The 24492-nt window shown below is 34.5% G+C and overlaps 1 protein-coding gene across 3 annotated transcripts in view; it reads right to left on the reverse strand.

The window, feature by feature from the left end:
- The window catches only part of LOC105320325 (polycystin family receptor for egg jelly), a 30487-nt gene extending 5995 nt beyond the window's left edge, over positions 1-24492 (reverse strand). Inside the window, exons 1-28 of one of the 3 annotated variants that reach the window (XM_066066186.1) lie at positions 24288-24492; positions 19157-19178; positions 16181-16324; positions 15620-15993; positions 15258-15438; positions 14896-15065; positions 14109-14766; positions 12499-13941; positions 11455-11637; positions 11071-11291; positions 10571-10724; positions 10352-10455; positions 9356-10243; positions 8798-9099; positions 8471-8652; positions 6059-6319; positions 5613-5782; positions 4970-5120; positions 4129-4214; positions 3678-3737; positions 3369-3494; positions 2673-2798; positions 2415-2511; positions 2207-2289; positions 1835-2080; positions 1274-1670; positions 881-1146; positions 202-429 (exon numbers count right to left, since the gene is read on the reverse strand). In XM_066066186.1, the coding sequence (XP_065922258.1) occupies positions 202-429; positions 881-1146; positions 1274-1670; positions 1835-2080; positions 2207-2289; positions 2415-2511; positions 2673-2798; positions 3369-3494; positions 3678-3737; positions 4129-4214; positions 4970-5120; positions 5613-5782; positions 6059-6319; positions 8471-8652; positions 8798-9099; positions 9356-10243; positions 10352-10455; positions 10571-10724; positions 11071-11291; positions 11455-11637; positions 12499-13941; positions 14109-14766; positions 14896-15065; positions 15258-15438; positions 15620-15993; positions 16181-16324; positions 19157-19178; positions 24288-24326 (7362 nt within the window). In that variant the 5' untranslated portion in view covers positions 24327-24492. Of the gene's footprint in view, positions 1-201; positions 430-880; positions 1147-1273; positions 1671-1834; positions 2081-2206; positions 2290-2414; positions 2512-2672; positions 2799-3368; positions 3495-3677; positions 3738-4128; positions 4215-4951; positions 5121-5612; positions 5783-6058; positions 6320-8470; positions 8653-8797; positions 9100-9355; positions 10244-10351; positions 10456-10570; positions 10725-11070; positions 11292-11454; positions 11638-12498; positions 13942-14108; positions 14767-14895; positions 15066-15257; positions 15439-15619; positions 15994-16180; positions 16325-19156; positions 19179-24287 lie in introns of all 3 variants that reach the window. The other 2 variants (XM_034456565.2, XM_066066187.1) reach the window with 2 other exon arrangements.

Consider the following 24492-nt stretch of genomic DNA (forward strand, 5'->3'; position numbering starts at 1 on the left):
ACAATCTATTTAAAACTCGATCTTGAGTCATTTATTAATTGTTTCATTTCATTTGTTATTGTTTAGAACTTAATGGGTGAATTCTATCGAAATCTCTAGATAATACAAAAGTTTTCTTTTGAAATTCTCTCCAAACAAAGCGTAAAACGACGCATTGCTTTCATTTTAATGAAACCGTAGTACACATGTATAATAACCTACCATTTCTAAGTCCTTCTTATCCTTGTAGCGGGCCCAGATGACGGTGACGATGTACACCACAAATATCACGATCTCAGTGATGTACAGGGTGGGGTTCTTGAAGAAGTCCATGTTGGAGAAGACAAAGTTCCAGTCGATGGTGTTGGGTACCACGACCCAGCCCCCGGCGAACGTGGTCATGTGGGTACACTTACAGTGGATGCCCCTCTTGTTTGTCAACGGCCCGACCTTAGTGAGTACATTTATAATGGTTTTTAAAAATTATTGTTATTATAAACAAGGGGAAATACAGTGTATTTCATGAAATATAGAATACCAAGCTCTTAAATCAAAGATGTGATGCTGGTGAAAAACGTTCATAGTCAAAACGCAAATCAATTTTTATTTTTCCTATATATCTTTTATACATGATTTGAAAAAATATACGTGCCGTTTTTGAACCGCAGATAAAATATCTAGATAGAGTTCAAATATTTTTCTTATACATACACATTCCATATATTTTCAGCAATTGTACGGGGATTGGTAATAGATATATTCTAATTTAAACATGTATATTAGTATTTATGTACGATTATAACTTTTCCAAAGTAGGGTTTGAAAGATCCAATTTAGATATAAATATTGGACGACAAATCTATCGCTAAAAACTGAATTGCATTAGTTTGTTCATCTCTACCTCACAGCCTCTTGTGTCCCAGTCTTTTATTGTCTCGTTAAAGAAGCGGCAGGTAGAACTGACGGTTTGGATGGTATAATTAGTGGAAAAGGTACCACTTCCGGTTGGAAACGTTGGCGGAACATGTGATTTCGTGATGTAGTAATCATGTTCGACACTAGACATCTGGCGCACTCCGATTGTCACCTGACCCTGGTAACCCTGAACGACGTCACTTCCGACAAAACAGGTGTAGGGATCTGCAGTGTCATCTGATCCAAAGAACCCTTTTTTGAAACAAAAGAAGGCCAAGTGAGTGCTAAAGTAAGCTATATACATACTGATGCATTCCCATGGTTTTTGTTTTTAACAAGACTTAAATCATTAGAGAAGTACTTTATCAATGTTGCACACCTTGGTATTCCATTTTGCTTGGAATCATGCAAACATGATCAAACGCCTTTGAAATGTTTTTAATGTCACCGAATTTGACCAACACCAAAAACTGTTGGTTGAGATCTTCCAACCGGAACCGGATCTGAAGAGCGGCTCGAGCAGATTTAATCTCAGTTGTGTGGTAGAAAAAGTACTCCCAGTCTCTGTCAGGTATAAATGGAACGACGTATTCTTCCCCAGGGACGGGCATGTTTCTGTCCAACGGGACTATCATTGAGATCGGTTCCGAGGCTTCCGTCACCTTGATTGGACTGTCACTAGCATCGTACAGGTCAATATTGAGAGATCCACTGTAGCGGGACAGGTCTTTTGCTTGTGGAGTAAAAGCGTGGGGAGCATAGATGGAGTATGACGACTGAAAAAAAACCAAACAACTGACCCGTAAAACATTGACTAAAATTTTTATTGTGGAAAAGTATAATCAATTTACACCCAAACACATACTTTTCATTGAAGGCGGTGCTAAAAGAGAGAAGGGACGATATTCTTTTACTTATAAAGTTGGACATATTGACTCACTTGAACAATAACCGTATCGTTTGGATTGCAAGTGTCTTTGAGAGAACACCAGTCGGGCATATGAAAACTTCCATCTCCCATGTCTATAGTTGCATTGGAAAACGAACTCGCTCGGTTCTTCTCGAAACTAAGAACAATGGATGTTGTGGATATCTTTACAGGTGTTTCACCTTCTACCAAACTCTTTTGGAAGATCTTTCTAAGCTTTGAGTATACCGTGCCTGCTGTGTTTTGTACCCCTGCAGTCTACACAACCAAGTCAAAATAAATTGTTAATTTAAGTTTAAAGACTAGAGCATTAAGATATTCTTCAAAAAGTGTCAAAATTTAATCAATTGTTAATATCTAGTATACCATTACTGAAAGACTTACAGTGCTTTCTTGGAAATCTTCATTTGTGTAGGCCAACAACTTATAATTTGCTCTATCGCGGTTATGTATATTGGCTGGAATAGCTGTGAAAAGCCCAGACACAATTTGTTATAAAAAAAATACACAAGATATAAAAAATATGACACAAAAATGGGAAGTTTATAGATATTGGTTTTAATGGAGAAAAACTAGAAAACGTATCCATCACCTTTTTCGATCGATTCCAAATCTGTGTCATAATGGGCGTACGGAATGACGGATTCCATGTCTCCATTTGTCGGGTACTCAGTATGGACATTTCCCGCCTGAAATATCAATAAACAATTTAGATTAATAGTAATTTGTCTTGGAACACATTAAGGAATACTAAACGCAACATTTTTCTCATCATTTATTCATACCGTTTAAGTGGTAAATATTCAGTACGAATTATTAAATGACTTATTCGGAAACTTATTGCAAGTACCTCCATTAAGTTGGAAAGCGTGTTAACGATGCCCTTGGCCGCTAGTGTCAGCTCTTCAATGGGAATCTCGTCAGCTTGAGATTCCAGAGTGCTCATCATATTCATCGTAACATTTTTGATTCCTTCCTGATTGAAGAAATGCATACATTTTTTTAAAATACCGTACAGCAAGCTATTCTCGTCGGTCAAAAATTCGACCATTGAAAATTGTAAGGTACATACATTTATCATATAGTTTTCACACTTGAAATGTTGCCGATTTTTGAAATATACTTTATAAGTTTGGAAGATTTCCATGAATTTAAGCATTTTCACATTGACCGTTACAATAAGCCAAAATAGGGGCACCATGGAAATACCCATTAATATACACAAATACTGTAAACCAACTTCTATTCACGAAATTATTTTGCGAATATACTGAGCTCAACTCGGTCGCGGCGACTAATTTCAGCGACCAAGCCTTAACCACAACTGTATTGTTGTTACACCTGATGGGCAAGCTCAGTTCGCGGCGAGAAAAATTTGCAACGAATAGTCTCTCGCGAATCTCGCAAAAATTTCTCGCACACGAATGAAAGTTGGTAAACTGTTTTGACTATACATTTTTAAATAAATGATTAAAGCAGTATGATATCCATTAAAGATCCTCAGCGAAATATATTATTTATTTCATGGAAATGCAGTCATCTTTACCTGACATTTCCTGGCACAGTTTTCCGTGTATTTAGTGACTTCCGCACAAGTGCTCGCTGTCAAGGCAATAGATGAAGGGGTTGCTATGGTGACCCTTTGCAGTGCATCTGCTATTTGGTTCGTTATCTATTTAATGAGTGAACATATAAAAAAAAAATTTTTTAGTATTTGTTAATGATTCATTATGTCATTTATATTTAGTTACGACTGAGACATATTCTGTCATTTAAAATACGATTATAATACTTTTTTGTAAAAAGATTATTTTGTGTTAAAAAAAAGTTGTTTCGTAACCCTAAAAGATTTTACCTGAGAATATACTTCTCTTTCCGCTTGGTATTTCAGTTCTTTCTCAAAAGTTGTACCAGTCTGCGAGACAAATTATAATATTACATCTACATCAATGACCATTAATGCGGGGTTTTTTTTTGTCAACACATATTTTTCAAAATTGAAGTATTGATAGAAATTATAGTTAATTTTTCGGGTAGTTTAAAATGAAAATGAGCTTTATTTATTTTACAACGATTGATAACCAAGTTCTACAACTTCTATTAATATCTCTCGTTGGCACGGATGTTAGCGCGATGGGGGGTCATTGGGGTAGGAAGAAGCCGGAGTACCCGTTTCTAACATACTTTCTAATATACATGCCTGTAATTGCTTGAAAACAATGATTTTACATTGCTTATTTATAAAAAAAAAAATGAAAATTATCACAAATTTTTTTTAATTTTCAATAAAAGCCCGTGAAGTTTACCTTATCGAATGCGTCCTGTCGGTTGGTATAGTCTGGACCTAACCCCGTCGCTGTTTGAGTTCCGGCTACATCCACGCCTGCGTACTCTGCCAAGCATAGAGAATTCGAAATCTGAGTAACCGTTTAAAAAAAAATCATCTAACTAAGAATAACTTTGATTGAAAGCAGGATAGCATATCATATTTCTGTTTATTTCAGATTGATTTAAAAGATAGATTTTCAAAGATACAAAGAATTCAAAACACTTCGATCCAAGTTGTATATAAATTTGATTTGAAGTATTTTTATATATCTACGCTAAATATGATTTAATGATGATATATAATATTTCTTGCTTCAGACTTATAGGCCAACGATATTTGACTATAAGAATCTATGTTATAATACGTTTCACTACAATTTGTATGAAATTTGGTTTCTAATCAAACACATGCATAAATGTATAAAGGTCTTATTTTCATTTCTACTTGGGAAATGGGTGCATATTTTTTCCAACAACATGCTTCAAAATAGTAATATGTTTAAACCAGACTATAAAATGTGGGTTATATTTTCAATACATAATCATAGTAAGAGTTCATTCATGCACCTGGTATATTGCATTTTCGTATCAATCAACCATGCAGCATAACTCTGTCAAACCTCTTAACCCATGCGTATGGATATCATAACCTTACCTCAGATCGAACATCAAATAATATTGTCAGTCTGAATATGAATTCTTGGCACCTGTAATTTCTTACACAGATAAACAAATTAGCATAACATGAGTGAATATATGTCGTTAGATAAAGTAAGATGCAAACTACTCATGCATAATAACCTGCAGATCCATTCTTACTCGCCATGTTGATCAGACTAGCGTACATAAGAGCAACCTCGTTCACTTGGCTGAGATCGGCTCTCGCTAACGCTAGGTCCAGTTCGTCTTTCAGTTGCACTTGCATGGACACCAGTTGCTGGACAACTGCATCTTTAGACAATGGTAACACCTAATAAAAAAGAGCGATCTAGTAATTAAAGTTGATTTAGGGAGCTTTTTTTTTAAATGTTCTTTTTCATTATCAATAAAAGTATTTATTTTTATTAAGTACCAAGCCTGTTTACATAGTTTACTAGTGAGGATCAAATATTTTCAATGCATTGATAGAACACAGCTAATGAATCAATATTGTTTACTTTCACTAATTAACATGAAACAGAAAATCTTAGTTAAATGTGATTTAAGGATTATTTTGTACACCGTGTACATGTATATCGCAAATATATTCTTCGGCACTTTTTTAAAAAGAAAAACTTTCACATAAAACTGCTTAAATGCTCTTTTCTGAGCCATTCATTACTTTTTAAAATAAAACTTTCAGATACAAACGGAACCATCAAGTTTAGATGTACAATCGAGATTGAGGTCAGTTCATGGGATACTCGTAATTCCAAAAAGACAGAATAAGACTGTATACGTGTACATTGATTATTTATTTTACCTGTATAGTTCCTATTCTGAAATCCACTGCAGCGCCGTATACGTCAGCAATACGAACAAAAATCTCCATACTGTGATTGTCATAATCCGGGCCGACCGGAAGTTGGACGCTGTATGACGACACGCTGCCGAATATCACCTGCCTCTCCTGGGGGTCATCCTTAAAGGTAGCTGAAATAAGGAAAACAAACTAGTCGAGTAATCTCTGTATACAACCTGCATTAACTTATTCAAAAAACGTAAGCAATTTCATGGAGAATAAGCGTTGGAATCATCATTTTTAAATGGACCCAAAATTTTTGTGGGTACCTCTTACCCACGAATTTACAATTCAAGAAACACCGACTCATTTGGAAATTATTTTAGTAAATTAACGAAATACTACAAAAATGTTACCTTAACTAGCCAAATAAGGAATACACTGCATGTTGAAGAGTTAATATTTACCATAAACACGATACGACTCTATGCCATCCTCGTCAATCCATCCCGAACACGTGACCTGAAAGTTGACTTCCGTGGCCACTCCCACGGACGGTGAAATGGTACAGGTTCCGTTACGGGGTGGGTCATTCAAGAATAACTTCATGTAGGCCCTAGCTTCTTGTCCGTCTTCGCGCTTGGCGTACAGTTCCACCATGTACGTCTTGACAGTTGTATCCAAATCAAACATGGTCGTTTTAATTGCTATGCTGTTTGAATACACACCTACAAGTTATATTAATATAGTGTTTTTAATGTAGATACACGTATGTGTATACCATAATTGAATAATAACGGTCTTTTAATCAAACATCTTTCAACATTGATAAAGTGCAAAGGTGAATTTATTTTATAATGCGCATAAAACCGCTACAAAAGCCAAATACACTCTACCGTTTGTGCATATATTTTACACAATATGATATTAATTTCTGGCATTACAACCGAACTGTAAGTTAATTTCAAATATATCAAAGATAGTCCAGAATACAAAAAATCTAAGTCAGTCTTGACAAATGATTAATTTTAATCCATTCGATTGAAACCATCTATTCGATTAAAACTTTAAAAGAGTTCATTCTTCATGTACTATGTTTGAAAACTCCAGAAATAAAAAAAATGTTTAAGAAAATATTTTAAGGAACTTGACTTGCTAACAACAATGAATAAAAGACATAAAGAGTTGCTATATGAATTTTCCTCTTTGGTGGATATTTAGGATAGTTGTTTAGAATGTTACATCTACATGGTTGTATATTGTTTGGGGGTTTTGAAAAGAAAAACATAGATAATTTTACGTATAACAAGCAGTTAAATATTCTATTCACAAAGGCATAAGGTAAAATTTGTTATTAATTAATGATAGGTACATCAATATAATAAGGAAACAAAATAATTTGGGATAAAAAATGTAATTAGCTGAATAGAATAATGTTTAAAATACTCATTACGGCCCCTTTCATGAAAAGAAGGATAACGATTTTAACCATCTTTGCCATCAGATTTAAGCAAAAAGCAATTTAAAGTATACGAGTTCTATTTCCATTTTTTTTTAATTATTACTGAATAGTACGGGAAAATCAATTGCTGAGAAACATCCAAACGTTCTGTATCCAAGGACGATTTGCGCATTGGCAAGTAAAACTCGACAAAGTGAATTATATTTAAAAAAAACGAACACGTTAAAATAACATGAGGACTTAGCAACCAGATGGTGGAAGATTTCTCATTAGCTGAGTCTTAACGGAAGATATTGGATATAGAAAAGGTATACGTTTTTGTTCAAAGATGCTAATACTTTGAGATAAATTTTGCTCAGCAAAGTATTATTGCGCAATTATGTTGTATAAATAACATTACGTGTGTTCGATTATCCAATGGGAATTATGGAGGGAAAATTCGAATTCCACAAAATAAGACTGCTTTGTGGGGATCATAACAATACCAGTCGTTTTGTTCTACTAGTTTGACTACAGTGAACAAACTTCTCTATTGATGTGTGCATACTAATGTAGTTCAGTAGAAAGATCTAAATTGCTAGGTTTCCTTAAATAAAATATTTCGCTAAAAATTAAGAGTTTTGTCTCTCGAGCGCGTGATCAAAAGTAACTGCTACTTCAACCCCTGGAGAGAGAGAGAGAGAGAGAGAGAGAGAGAGAGAGAGAGAGAGAGAGAGAGAGAGAGAGAGATATTGTTGTTTTGAATATAGGTGTAAATCACAGTCGGGAAAATTGGGATGTTGGTTACGATGTAAAAGTCTAATCAAATAGTTATTAAAAAATGCAAATAATCGCTTACCAATCACTCCTGAAATGTAGCAGATTATACATAATTAAGCATGCACAATGTGAGTATGTTAGTGGTGAATGATTAAAAAACAAACAAACACATGCATGAGTATATATTATTCCAAACAACAACAATTGAACATAATGTGTGATGATTGAAAGAGAAAACTCATTCTCGAACAAATATAAATTATCATTGCATTAGTTAAAATAAAAGATACACACACTTTCAAGAAAAAAAATTATCGGATATAGCACAATGACAATCGCCAAAGATTGTAAATCTCTTTGATATTTTTCATATCGTTGTACCATTACATAAAATAATACGAAATTGGAGCTTTAAAAAATATATACATGTACTGGGCATGCTGGTAAATTAATTATCGACGAGGCGAAGATTTTCACGTAGACGGTTCTCTTTTTTTAATAGTTTGGGGGGGGGGGGTGCGTTACAAAAATGTTAGTTTTTCAGCATACCAATATACATGAAGTGTTAATTACTATATTTTATACTCCACTGACAGTGTAGTGTACATTCACGACATTAAATTATACATGAATCAAGAAGCTTTAACAAGTAACATACCATCAACATATGTAGGGAGTTCTATAATCTCCTTCCAAGTCCACTGGTAGTTACTTTGATAAATTTTCCATTGGAACTGGGTGTTTAGCGTACAACCTGTGCAACTGCTGAGCAGACTCAATCGACTTGATGGACGTACAAGTTGTCCGCCAGATCGGGGAATGCAGAGAGCGGTTCCACAGCTAGATGATAAAAATTTAAAGATACGGTGTTTATATGTTATTGTAGACAAATTCCAAAGATGTATATTTTGAAAAAAAGGCTATTAATGAATTAATGAAGTTCTTAAAAATTCACTAGGTAGCTGCAATTTGTATATACAATTACCTAACAGTTAGTTCCGGTGGATCACCGGAAACTATTTCCAATTCAGCTGTTGTTTCTGCCATCCTGTCATCTTTTCGAACTTGGATCTTGAAGATGTATGTCTGGTTTATCTGCATGTTGGCGGTGTCGAAACTCAGCGTCCCGTTGTTCGTATCAATCTTACCAGGACCTTGGCGGAAGCAGCCGCCATTGTCTGGAGGGTTGGCACCTAGTTCTGTGGTTGTGTATGGCATAGAAAGTACGTCGGGATCGGGGAGAGTTTCGTCGCTTCGTCTACACCACCAGGTAAAGTTATCGAACAACTATAAAGAAATAAGTTACTTTTGAAATATTTGTACTTTGCTTTTAGTATCAGTGATGGGCGACGATCTAGACATACTGCTGAAGACGATATACACGTACATGTATATAAATCTAAATTCCTTGGCATGAACTATTAATCCACCATTTCAACCAGGCCAAGGATTATCAGGATTTTTAAAAAGTAGTAATTGTTTTAACAAACATAAAATATATCTACTGGTCTATCTGGGTATAAAGTAGTAAAGAAAAACATACTTGGGGTAAACCAGCAGACACGTCAGGATCAAATGAATACAACTCGGGCTCAATGGTGATCATTTTGGCGTATCCTCGTTGTATTTTACTCACTCCTCCGGAATATACCACCGCAATAAGGTCGCTCTTAATGATTCGAACATAGTGATCAACTGTTGCAGTAAAGTTTTCGTTTTTGACAAAGCCCGTCGATACCATTTCTAATCTATAGTTCAGTCTGTAGGAGCCGTAATCTAAGAACAGGGGAGGCAATGCTAACTCTGCTGTTGAGTAAGATGGCAAACTTGAGACGTCAATTTCTTGTAAATCCTCCCCAGTGTTTTCATCTATGTTGTACACCGTCCATTTCTTGATGTTATCAAGCGTGGTAGTGCAGTATATATCTGTTACCCCAACAGCCCTCACCATACTACTTCTTTTAACTTCCTGTGGATAGTAGAAGACTGGCTTTAAATCTTTGACGCTGACTTTGGGCTGTGAGCAATCCACATCAGATATTACATGAGTGAAATTAGCCGAGCAGGTGGAATAGGCGTTAAATCCGTTCGCAAAAACAATGTACGTGTTCATGGTCATGTATTCATGCTTGACTTCAGTGATGGTAGATAAAGGTCCAACATACAGAGCCTGTCCAGTGAAGGTATCGCACATTGATTGGTTTCCATAAAGTTCACCCACGGATCCGTCACCAAAATCTATATGGACACAGGTCTGAGTGCCCATCATTCCTAATGTAATGTTGAACTTCTTCCATTGGTATGCGGACGTCTTTAGGCCCCCGTCATCTATAACGATGTCTTTGCATGGGTCCTGCATTTCGATGGATTTCCGAATTGATTCTTGATGGATTGGGTTAATGGCTTTAATTGTTAGATCATAACGTTCAGCCTGAAATATAAAGTTTAACCGTTCACTTATATTGCAATACTCATCAAACAACAAAGGCTCTACATTTATGTTTAAAAAGAATATATTTTTACGAATAGATAAGCTAACCGCAAGGTTGGAAAAGTCCAGCTCGAACAATGTTTTTTCCGTTTTGTTGCATGACAGCATGTTTACCGTTCCTTGTGCAAAAACATCATAGTAAACTAGGGTACCTGAAGTGAGGTAAAATAAATTTAATGGAAGTAAGACCCAAGCTAAATACATATAAGAAAACACTGTTTAAATAAACACACAACTGAACAATTTCTATAACATCCAACTACTGACCTGTTGTGCATGTTATATGTACTCGCAATGGCCTGTCACGTGGAAATATGTTTTTGGCTGGACCATACCCGTCCAGGTCCGACCCATTCAAAGGTACAATGGGTTTCCATTTCAGAACAGCGTCACAGCCCGAAAACTTTTTATATACCCCACTCTATAATTAAAGTATGAAAAATGCTAAACTTTTAATGCTTTATTTTAAAAAAAAAAATCATTATGGTTAGGCCGTTACAAATCACAATATTTACATCATTTAGTAATACTATATACGGTATTATTTTCGCCCCATGTAATTTTCGTCCATCTACACTTACAAACAGTTTCGCCTCGTTTTGAATTCACCCAGATATAGTTCTGTTTAGATATACATGTAGATAGATATATTTAGACATTGTGTATTTTCCCCAGTCTTAAATTCGCACGCTGACAACAAGGACAAAAGGGGCGAAAATAAAGTGGATGCGAATATTTTCCTCTATACAGTACTGTTCACTATTTACCATAACGGTTCTTGTTACAGACGATACTGTGTTAAACAGAGTGAGTGTAGTGGAATAGTGACCAGGCTCAGTATATGTGTGGTCCTTTTGATCCGAACTCCCTGTGGTTATGATTGGAAAGGCGATATCCCCAGAAGAATCACCATTCCCATATTCGTACCTCATTTTTGCATTAGTAGGTATGACATCATTATAAGTCAGAGTGTAACTTATTGTCTGCACTGTTTGAAAGAAAACATTTAAAAATACTTGTTAAAATTGCAATTCAGGCAAGAGAAACAATAAAAAATGTGGCCGCAGTTTTAACACTAATCAAATGCATGTATACTCTGTGATGTAAAATTGCTTTAATGATAAAAAAATTTTTTGCATGGTTTTACTCACAAATATCAAAATCTAGTGGGAAATTTGAAGTCAAATCAAAGTTTCCGGTAACTTTTTCCTCGCAGACGATTGTGTAAGTTGCTGATTTCGTTTGTAGCAGACTCTTTGCTTCCACTGTGACAGTATAGGTACCAATGGTCCCATACGTGTTGAATTGTGAATCATAACCATCGGGACTGGACCCTGAAACGTTTATTTCATTAATTTAACACTATCAGGACCTGAGATATTGTAACAACATAATTACAAATAAAAATCAAAGTACTGAAGAACTGACGGGAGTTGATTTTGTCGATGTTTATTTATTTTAAAATCAATGATATGTTATTTTGCATGACAAGTACATGTATAGTTTCTAATTTGAATTACGCACATTTTTATAATATGAAATTTTGGACTTTCGAAAAAACACCATATGAATCATGTTAAATAATATTTAAAGATAAAATTAATTTAATCAAACTATGTATCAGCAATAGAAATATTTCTCTAACATTGTATGGATCCAAGCAATATTGAACTCTAGTCTCGTTCAATCAAACGCTCGGTTGACACCGTAAATCCCCGACAAGGATTTACGGAGACAACCGAGCGGACTATATTGAACTCTGGCGTAGGAATACATACGACTACAAAAAATATTTAAATTGTTCGTACCATTTAAAAACTTACTATTTTCAAGGTATTTATAAATAAGTTTCTTTGAAAAACAATGCTTTAGCATACATTACATCGAATTTATCAATTGTTTTCAAGAACTAAGTCTTGTCAGCAGCAATGATTTGTGCTGAGGTCCAAACACTGTTTCACTTTCGGTTTGTCTGAGTAACTGCATAGGAGAGTTGATTAAAATCAACTCCCAAAAATGTATAATTCAAAGTATATTTGAAATAATACTGTCATAGCCTTGTAAAAGCCTTTTTCGAAAGATGTATTTACACACATCTTGAACACATATCAGAGAAATATGAAATAAAATGCATAAAAAATACCTTGAAGATTGGTTTGCTACGTGTTCAAAGCATATAAAATCTAGTATCTTACCGGTTCGATCTTGGAATGTTGTCCAAGCACCAGCAGTTTCAAACTGCCAGCGAAGCTGAAGTTTTGAGCCAGTACCTCCTCGTTTCATTTTTACTCTCAAGTCTACGGGATCATTACGAGGGGCGTGTGGCGGATAGGGTTCTATAACGAGATCAACTATTGACTCCACAACTTCTACTGTTATAGTTACGATTTGGTGACTGACGACATTGGAAATGTTGGCACTAACTGTGAACGTCCCATCTTCCCTGTATGAGTATAAGTAAGTGTTGGACAAACTAAATGGAAACGTGTCCGAATGACCGTCCCCATAATCAATCATCATCGTCGCTTCGTTCGGTGGATCTCCACTTGGAACTTGTTCAAGCTCAAAAACAACGTCTGCTGGTGGTAGAAACAGAACAGGAGCAATTGTTTTGAACTGAATGTCCTTGACGGGAGCAATAGCAAGATACTTGAATGTGGAGGTAGAAGAGGAGTATGCATTACTAGCCGTCACTTTTAATTCGTGGTTTCCTAAAGTGGAGAGTGTAAATGACTTCGTTACTTGAGTTGTCCAAGAGGCTATGGATTGCGATGTTACTGTTGGTGGTGAACTATCAACCGTGTGTTCCCATTGTATGTTGACGTTTGTTCCTCCAGTGGCATCGATGGATAGAGTCACTACTGTACTTTTAGCAACAGTTCCATACCCTAAACTTGGGTTAATAGGAGTGTCCGAATTTATCGCAAGGTTGGTTATTTCAGATTCAATTCCAAACAACCCTGTAATTTGTTCACTGCTAACCAAATTGTAACCGGTCAAATTAAATGGGAAGAATGTCGGTGAAGCCTCTGCAGGTAAAACAGAAGACGATCCTCTCCTCGAAAATGTGTCAACAGTCAGGGTCTGTGTTACTCCATTGAACTCAAGCAAAAATTGAGGATTGGTTCCATCTGCCCAAACGAAGTCCACAGTGTAGGGATTGTTTAAAAGGGCCCCAGTTCGGACTAAAGCAAGGCCTTGAATTCTTCTCTGGGCAATCAAGGTAATGGAACTACTCTCACTGTTAATATTGTTTGCACATGTTACAAGAATTTCGTATGTTCCATCCTCTGAGAATGTGTAGTCGAAGTTTCCATTTGGAGGCGTTGTGATGGCCGTTGTAATGGCAAAAAGTACTCCATTTTTCTTCCATGCGCATGTATAGTCAGATCCGGTGGTCATTCCAAGGGTAAACGACGTCACTTCTGAAGTGATTGCAGGAGAAGATGCCAAAACAAGGTTGTTTATTTTAGTTTCAATTTTGATCGTGGTGTAGTTTGACTTAGAACTTAATGCATTTGAACAAGTGACGTTCAGAAAATAAGTCCCTGGAATACTGTAAGTATACGTGTGTTGAATTGTTGACACATTGTTACTTGTACCATCTCCATAATTCCAATAATACGTCACGCTCGATCCTGAAATAAAAATAAATTGATGAAGGTAGTGCCGAATAAGTTATTGAGTAATAAAGGCAATGCCCAACTGGCTATTGGTTATACAAGTCAATACACAACTGGTTTATTGATGAATAAGGCAATGACAAACTGACCATTTATTCATGCATTTATAGGTTTATCCTTACCTGTGTGTTGTAATACTTGAATCTGGAGAACACTTCCCGTTTCGGCATACTCCACAACGTCGAGTGCACACATGTCTATTCCTTCAATGACATTTATTGTCTCCGACAAAGGCACCGATACCGCTAGAGCAGTGTTCTTCAAAGTGATATCAACAGTTTTTGTACCGAATGTCGTGAACAAAAATGGCAGTTTAACAATGCTACCTGCTGATACAACAGCTCTCAACAAATGTCTCTTAGAAGATCCTAAATTAACTGCATTTGTTGTTATGCTAAAATCTGTGGTTTTCAAATCAGACTCGGATGTGTTCGATGCAAAAGATTTTAAAATTCCGCCTCCTGTGCTTTTGTATGCCAAAATGTCACCCGGTTGTACATTGATGTCATTGGTTGTAAGATCGAGAGCAAAATAGTCATATAACGGAGATGCTGCTAAAGTGTGTGCAACTGTTGCCACCAGGTTTAAAGGTGTTCTCTGTGTGCCATCGTATCTTGCATTTGGCGCCGCGCATGAAGGAGCTATCGAGTCCCAACAAGCCCCAGACGCAGGACAAAACTGAACACCTGCTGAACATGTGCGTTCATTGATATTTTCACATGTTCCTCCTGAGCAATCGTTTTTATCGAAACAGTAAGTTGGACACGATGGTCGCAATATCTGCAAAATAATTAATGAATGAATGAAACCCCGAAGAGAGATCAAGAGTTAATTGAAAAACACGTGTGTTGCTGTGAAGTTAACAACAGAGACTATATATTTTACAGAGAGACATGAAAGAATACTGACATAGAATTCTACGGCTCCTGGTGTGTCTGTATAATACTCAAATCCTATCAGTGTCCCGGACTCTTGGATTTCCGCTGCCGGCATTATAATGTAATCAGCCGTCGATTCCCCCGCCAACAGTGAGGATGACATGGAGACAATTGCGCGACCCGCCGTGTAAATTGGAGGATCTATAGTGTAATCAATACGCAAGTAGAATGGGTATAAACAGATTCAACACCGACTACAACACATTGGCAAAAAATAATATTTTGAATGACTAAGATTTTTAAAATGGAACTTAATTGCATCTGAGTGTCATTCGGTACTGAAAATGTAGTATTACTGTATTGTTTTAGTAAAGTATAGAATCGACAATATACCTGAAATGAAAAACTTCGAGTGCAGGGCTCCATCAATATTGACTGTAAGCTCTAAGTTCGTGCCAGTCATCACATCCAAAATACAAACAGTGTCCTCGTATGTAGCGGCATTGTTAGGACATGACAGTGAAACATTTTGTGGACGTGCTTCAACTAATATTGCAGTGGTGGCTTGCTTCTCCTATGACAATGCGAAAGATAGACATTATAAATAAAACAAGCAACGACAATAATGACTTTCAACATAACACTTGAAGGCATTTTTCATAATGATATCACAAATGAACACCCCTCGTACTCTTTTAAAAATATATTGAAAACGATTTTGAAATTTAAAAAAACCGAAGTTTTTCGTTTCTTACCAAAATAGAGTTTTGATTATCGTTCCCGTACAATGTGACTTGATAAAGTCCTGGTGTAAAGTACTTCGTGGACCACATACTAGTCTGATTCTTGTCAGTTTTACCTCCGTCATTGCCAAAATCAAGTTGGAACGTAAGGTCCTCTCCAGCGGATTCGTAGCTGGGAGTAAATGAAACGTCATTTCCTGTCTCGATTTGAGTAATACTCGGTGTGACCTCAAGTCCTTCGATTGGTGGAGATGTACTGTACACATTAACGTGGTCTATGCCCCCACATTTTAATGTCATATCCCCATGGCACATATCGGAGCAACCTGCCCCCGAATCCAGCTCTGAGGCAGGGGGAAGCGAATGGCCACAAAAACAAAACTGCCCTGTTAAGATAAGAACCAATTTGGATAGTTTTAAAGATATATATGTAGGGTTTTTTTTAGATAGATGGTGATATTTAAAAAATTATTCTTTTTATTTGGTAAAAATATATGATGAAGAGATATTAGTCATTAGCGATGTGTGTAAAACATTACAGGTACCATTGAAAAAAAAGTATAATTTAATTACCTTGCGTAACAGCACAGTAATTAAATTTAAAACTCCCGCATTTTGACGCACATATTGCTGGTGTCATTTGATTTGGGACAAAATCCCCTGGTGTGATGCTGAAATGTCTTTGTCGTTTGTTTTCTTTGAAACATCCTTTTGGGTCTGGAAGATAAAGTAAGAACTATACATAGTTGGGGCATCTTCTTCGGATCAAAATATTCTATAATAGATAAGGCCAATCATTTTGTTCTTTTGTTCATGAAATTTATATATCGATTCACTATCATCAATCTTGATTTAGGGTTTGTGTTTAAATTTCAGACAGCACCGTCAAAGCATTTTTAACCTTGGTAACATTTTTAGTGGGTACTTAATCGCTTGAAAACTATGTTTTGAAAGCGTTACAAACCTTGTGTCAATTATCGTGATTGATACCCGCTATAACGGTTTCAAAAGAGATTTCAGTCTTTGCTTTCTTACATTAAAAATTCATAATTTGGTTCAACTTGAATGATTCAGTATCCCAAAAGATGATACCGAAACATTACAAAGTGTTAAGATAAGGTTAAAACGGTATATTAAGGATAACACTGAAATAAGATACTTTGCTTATTGGTTCACTGCTTCAATTGAGAATATGTCTTAGAATGACAGATAAGGGCCGACATCTACGGTCTCGCGTCTCATTTCAAGGGTAATGATTTCATTCTATCGTAAAAACCTGCCTATATAACTAATCAAGACATCTTTGATGTTGAACTAACGAACAAGGCAAAAGAAAGAGCTCGGAAATATTACGTGATCCATATAGCTATTTGCTCACTAAATGGGACAAAGAGTAAACATGATATTTTCAAATTGCTCAATTAAGATCCAATCGGTGGATAATTAGAATACTTTGGTGCGAATGTTTATTGATGACCCTCTAGGAATCGATAATCAATTAGCAGAGGAAAAAGAGACTAAAGACCTTGGCGGACACCAGAACCAAGGACCCTTCTCTTTTCATTGCAATAGAATACCTCTGAAGGGACATTACGTAACAGATGCTTTTAATTCAGATATGAAATTAAAGAAACAAAATATAAACTGCCAAGTATCAACCGTAATCTACTACCGTTTGAGCTCAAACATTAACAATTTGATCGATGAATATATGTATTTACCAGTGCACATATAACTGGTGAAGAGCACTCAGACTTATTAAGCATTCATGAAGATGTCCAACCAGTAACTTTAGAATAAATTGAAATGGTTTCATGCGAACCTTTTACATAATGAAAATAGTCATCCAGACAATTTTTTTTGAATTTCTTTGGTCCAACAATACTAACAAGAGAAAAAAGAAGAAAAAAAGACCAATGACGTCATATAGCATTCAGTGACCAAAAAACTACACTGAACATCATACACATTTGAAGAAAGAGAGTACCAAATCAAGAGGTCGAAAGAAGAGGGTAACAAACCCTCACTGAAGCCTGGTTATCGATTAATCCGACCATCGATCATTAACAATAATTAGTTGCCATTGCATACAAACAGCGAATATTTAGTTTGTTTTACAAACAAACAAATCTTAATCAGGATAGCTTTCAGATGGGCAATATTGATTATGAAGTTACGTTGGGATTTTTTTTTATTCATGATGCTTTTATGTTTGAATCATATTCTTGCATTAGTATTAAATGTATTCTCTTTCCAATCCAAAAAGATTTGGAGTTATCATTGAATGGTTTGTGTGACGAATAAGCAGGTTCAAATTGAATTACGTTGTAAACACTATAAACATGCCTGAATTGTAAGCTTTTTACGAAGGTAAACTGGTGTTTTTCATTTTAAGGATATTTTGAAAATGTTTATTTGCCCTCTGCAAACTCATTGTTTAATCATTAGGTTGGTAAGTTGGGAAAAAAGCTTTTTTAAAGGTGCAAATTTGAACTACAAAATGAATTAAGATAAAAAAAATTTATCTATGAACAACTGAATTTTAAAAAGAAATATTGATATTGTAATCAAATTCTTTAATCATGTAAAAATCTTGTCTGGTACTTTCCGGCAGTCGGTTGAGAGAGTGCAAATGAACATTTTTAAAGGGGACCTTAAAGAAGATTCTTGAAGTGATTTAAATAAAACATGTAATTAGGCAGTACACTGCCCGCTTGCTTTTGTTCTTGCAAAGGGATTCATGGAATCATCTGTACGCATATCATGTGCGCCGATTGTCATAAAATATGACTAATAATTAATCTATGACGATAGGTTTAGGAATGACTGGATGACAAAGAACTGCGTTATCAATTTTGTCTTATCTCTCTCCCCCTGGACTAAACAGAATTTGTCTTTCTCTCTTTGAAATATCAGTACGTCAGTGAAAATAGATATATCGAAACTTTTATGGAAATGCGACTTCAAATCTACCCCCACGCAATATCCTTATCGCACATTAAAATAGAATTTTGCTTTGAGGCAATGTTTTTGGCTGATCGACCAGAATTGATCGTGGACTATTTTGTAAAGAAATTCCGTCATATTTGACACCGTTTTGTTCCCGATTTCTTCGCAAAAAAGATTGCCCCAATTATTTCTTCTCGTCCCCAACCAATTCTATGTCAATGCTATCCGTTGTTATAGTGTAAAGACTTAACTATCAAGAGTTTAAAAGTCTATTGATGCATAAACAGTCAATAAACAGAGGACTTGGAGCACATTACTTGCTTTTTTTCTCTAATCATTTGTGGCCAATCAACAAATTGCCGGTTTGCTTAATGTGGTATTCCCTACAGAACGTTTGGATATCGGTGACAGCAAGCGCGATTCACAACAAAATAAAACTGAACATTATAGCGTCTGTCAGCAATAACGTTTCGTTGAAGTACATAAAAAATTAAACATGCAATACTTTTGAAATATTTTTTTAAAAGTGTGATTTTAAATAATTAGCTTTGTGGAAATCAAATAAATGTTTTACTAGAATTGACATAGAATGAAACTTACCTGAAGCCTCTGTTGAAAATATCTATAAAAAATAAACAATATATACAATTTACATATCTTCAGGTACTATCTTTTAAAATGTCTTTCATGTATTAATATCATTAATTGCTTAAATAATTCATCTAAATAAGCTGGAACAATTTTCATAGAGTGATATGAAATTGAAGAAAAATCAAAGTACTGAAGTACTGACGGGAGTTGATTTTTTGATTTTATCGATTATTATTTATTTTAGAATCAACGACACGTTATTTTGCATGACAAGTAGTTTCTTATACCAGAGACGTAAATATTTATGTCTCTGCTTATACATGTATGTATTTGAATAACGCACATTTTTTATAATATGAATACTCGGACTTTTCCGAAAAGAATTTCGATAAAACTCATATGAATCATGACGTGTAATTATTTAAAGATACTCTTAATTCCATCAAGGTACATGTATGTATCAGTAATCGAAATATTTCTGAAAAATTGTATGGATCCAAGCAATTCTGGACTCTAGTTTCGTTCAACCAGACGCTCGTCTTTCTCCGTTAATCTCCGTTAATCTCCGACAAGCAAGAGAGATTCTCTGCTTGTCGAAAACCACCGATCGTCTGGTTGAACGAGACTATAGTAATCTCTAGCGTAGGAATACATACCACTACAAAAAATATTTAAATTGTTCCTATTATTTAAAATCTGACTATTTTCACGGTATTTATAAATAAAACAGTGTTTCAGAATTCATTACAGCGAATTTATCGATTATTTTCGAGAACTAAGTCTTGTCAGCGGTGATGATTTGTGCTTAGGTCCAAACACTGTTTCACTTTCGGTTTGCCAGAGTTACTGCATAGGAGAGTTGATTAAAATCAACTCCCAAAAACAAGCAATGCCCTTTGTGTTTTGTTCTTTTAACAAACGAATTTACAAATGGTCAATATATCAATGAGATGATGTTACAGCATGACTATTTTGCATCATTAATATTTTAAAGAGACGAGACAAGGTTTTATCTCTGTCTTATTAAATACCAATTGTTGCAGATGAGTTATAAAAGAGAACGAGTCTCAAACAGACTACGTTTTTGCACTTTTTGGATAGTAGATCTTCTTATTTCAGTTTGATTATATGAAGATTGGATCCTCAACAAAATACCCATCAAATCTTCGTTAAATTTTTTTAAGCCATGAACTATTATTGTCTTTATACAGAGCTTCTCTTCTCAAGGAGATCAAAATAGTATAAAATGGCAACGACCATTCAACCCTCTTTTATAGGTTGTAATGGCTGCACTGTTTTGAACCTGACGATTCAACCCAAACAAACAAACAAACAAACAAACAAACAAAAAAACCCACAAAAACAAAACGAAAAAAAAAAGAAAAATTTGTATGTAATTGTTCAAAATGAAGATGACTTGAACTTATGAATACCAGGGGCGGCTTTAAATTGCATCGGCTTGCAAAATCAAAATCAATAACGACTTCTAAAACTGTAGTTGATGAATCAATTGCAGAACCCTCGGAGACATCGGCTGTAGAACTTTGATTTCCTGTAATGTCTGAACCACCTTTCTTTATTCAATATTTATCAATATTAAAATCAATGTATGACAAGCAGCCGCCGTTCAATTGCCTCTGGTTAGTTAGAGGGATTTAGTTCGTATACGACAAGAGTTCTAACAAAAAATGGGTGTTGTCAAATAAATTGACACCTTTCTTCCTGTTCGGAAAATTGTATTACAGGGAACCGTCGATGAGTTTCTTTTGTGTTTGCTTTTTTTAATGTTAGTTTATTTTGAGAGAGAGAGAGAGAGAGAGAGAGAGAGAGAGAGAGAGAGAGAGAGAGAGATTCCCAATGATGTATCATAGTGAAATGATAGTACGAAACATTGATTGTTAACAATTTTTCAATGAAATAAAAAAAAATTAATATTTTATATGAATTTTTCTTTTTGAAAAACAGTGAAAATGTATTAAAGTTTATTTTGTAAATTTCGAACATTTAAGATTCGAGCGTATAGATTTAGAATTTTAATGATGTTTGTTAACAAAATATGTGTGTATTCCATCGAACCCTTTTATACTAAAGACTATATCTCATGTATATTTACATTTAAGGGGTATGTATTGATTTTGTTTCAGTATTTTCTGAAATCAATTCAATACTTCACAAGAGGGCAGAAAGAAAAAGCTATTGGAGGACTAAGTACAGTGGAATGATTTTTGCAAAAGGTATGGATTGGTAAAATAAATTTGCATAAAAGGAATAAAAATATCCATCTCAAGAAAGTAGGCCTATGTTGACATTTTATACTCTTTGTGCACAGCCTAAAATCCGTATACGTGTGTTTTACAAAAATAAAAGAATTTCTCTTTTAAGAAGTTTTCCAATACTTCATCAGCAATGAAGAGTCATCGGAACTAAATAGATAAAAGTGTAAATATTATTTGTCTATAGACCAGCGGCCACGTCAGCAGACTTACTATGTGTAGATCATCTTGGTTCGAATCAAGCAGGAATATTCGTTACATACCTATAACATTACAGACATTTGAAAAACCGCGCATCATCAAATTGTAATTCTTGTGTTGTTATAAAATAAATACATATGTACAACTGAATCATCGTCAACGTCGCAAACCACGGTCAATATACAGGTTCCTTTCCATATCAAAGAACAGCAAAGACCTTGGCTATAGGCAATGCACTTGAGTATAAAACTGAACAACTCTTAGGTTACAAGAAGTGAGGAAATATGTCTGAGAGTGTTGAACATATAACGTTTTCTCTCTTTAAGAAGAAGGTCTAGAGCTTTGTGTTCAACGGAAAGATTTTATGATTTTATTTCCATCATTTGTAACCATGCCTGCATCCGTAAACTAATTCTCTAAAGTAGAATCCTATCAAATATTTACGGATATTACAAATACTATTCCCTGTTTAGTACTTAAATGTTATACGACAATTTTTGCCACTGAAATATAAAATATTTATCAAATGTGTTATAATCATTTAAAGCTAATTTGTACAATTGTATTTTTTTTCTGTTAATTTATGACCATTTTTATCTTATATTTCAAAGAAGATTTTATTGATTTCATTCAACACAACTGGTACATCATGAAAGTATATTGCTTATTTGTTATCACGTTGAATCGAACATGTTACAATGTATAAACTCACATGAACATGTAGTAGTTTCAGGTGTTTGGGATTCCTGATCTTGAGAATATTTTGGAAAGTTTTCATAATGACGAAGTTATAGTTAAATTTGAAGGTTCTTTGTATTTCATATTCGCTTGACGGTTTGATAATTCTTGATATATTGCAAATAAATATTAATGTATACTAGAATTTGTACATGAAAGGGGAAAACTAAAATAGAAGAACTGTTATCATTAATCAATTATTAAGTTAGGAAGAGCTAAGCAAAAGCAAAAAAAAAAAGAGTTTAAAAAAGGATATACTGCTGATATGTACATAGACAAAATTAGAAGAACAAAACTTCTGCTATGAAATCTTATATAACAATTCGCTACGCACAAAAGTTGATGAATACAGAATATTCAAATATCATACAATGATGTTGAAAATAAAACAGAACACGAACAAAATAAACAAGCGCCATTTATAACATCATACAGTTGTATTTTGTCTATAAAATGTGCAGTTTGGAAAAATCTGCTCAACTCTTTGAAATGTCATATTAGTAAGGTAAAAGTGTGTCGTAGTTTATTTTCGCAGAGTTTTCATTAACTGGCCAAACGATTAAGGTTTTTCTTTCTCAAACAAATTTCGTTTCTCGTGCAGCAGTCAATTTTGAATATGAACTTTTCTATTCAATTGTCTTGAGATAAAAAGAAATATCGGTCGATCTTGCTAATAAAATTGAAAAAAGGGTGAAAAGCAAAATTGATTATGCTTTTCTGTTAATATATGTTTTAGTTAACTTATGTATGAAAGAGGTTTTTTAACCATCCGCATGCATTCTTAACCAAGTACATACAAATAAGTTTACACAAATGTTGATTCCTTTCTGTAATAACAAAAAAAAAGTTTGGTTAATTGTTTTTATGGATGTTTCATTTTTTTTAAAGTTTAACAAGTATTATAATTAAATAACTTCTTTCTGGTATCAGTTTTTGTGCCTTCAGGAATTTTCACTAGCATTGTCTAAAAAGTCAATTCAAAAATAATACTTAAAGGAGAAGCAAAGATATTTTGAGTTTGTAGTTTGTGTTAGATTGGTGTTTTTGTTGCAACGACAAGATAAGGACCTTAAACCAATATTTTTTGAAATGGACCGACAATATTTCATTTAGAAATAAAAAAAAAAATTTGAATTTTGAAAGGTTTAACCTTTGTAATAATTAACAAACGAGGAAATTTATTTTGGTATTAAGAACATTAAGAAATAAAATGCAAGAGATTTTTTTCAGAAAAGCATTGACCCCCAGAGGCCCCAAGCTTATCGGATGACATTGCTTTGGTTGTGTTATTTTAAACATTTACACATTTGTTGTCATCGCCCTTTCATGATTCTATACAGCATGAAAAATATCACACCTTTTCCATTCTATTTCAGTTGCAGTGGGATAATCAATGAAATTAGTGTTATTTTCTATGTTCAGAAGCTTCTATAGCTTAAAAGCCTACGTAAAATACAGTTTCTATATCGGTATTAACTAATATTTGACAAAGCGATTGCACTTTAATTTACAGAAATAATTAATCAGAATGCATGCAGAAATCGTATAAAAAGAAAATATACTTTAACATATTAATGTGAAAAACCCTTAAAGAATAGTCTTTGCCAATGTTAAAAAAGAATAAAATTTCTATGTGAATAGATCCCTTAATTTCTTTTGATATTTACGTAATAAAACGTAACTTGTTATTTTGATATTTACGTAATAAAACGTAACTTGTTATTTTAAATTCAGTACATTGAATCATTCAACAAGGTTTTCAGCCTCAAAATGGACGAATTATCTATTCTTAAAGTTCAAACTGCAATATAAAAGTGTTAAATGGACCTTAAAATCATCAAAATATTTATCAGTTCCATGAAAAACAAAATTTATTTCAATATATTAACAGGTGAGTAGAAATAAACGCCTTCAAAATAAGTACTTACAAGTAGAAAACAGAGGGCAATCCCAGCCGGTATATCCATTGCGAGTAACTAAACCCCGTTATCAGATGCTGGTCTATCTTGGTAGATAGAACTTGGAACCGTACGATGCTGGTACCCGTTAGCCAATCAGATTCGTTGTAAAATCAATGTTTGGTTCGGTCTTCAGTGCAGACGTAGTATGTCGAATGAGCGAAGTGTGTGCTTT

Source organism: Magallana gigas, chromosome 7 (assembly GCF_963853765.1).
Source record: "Magallana gigas chromosome 7, xbMagGiga1.1, whole genome shotgun sequence".
NCBI lineage: Eukaryota > Metazoa > Mollusca > Bivalvia > Ostreida > Ostreidae > Magallana > Magallana gigas.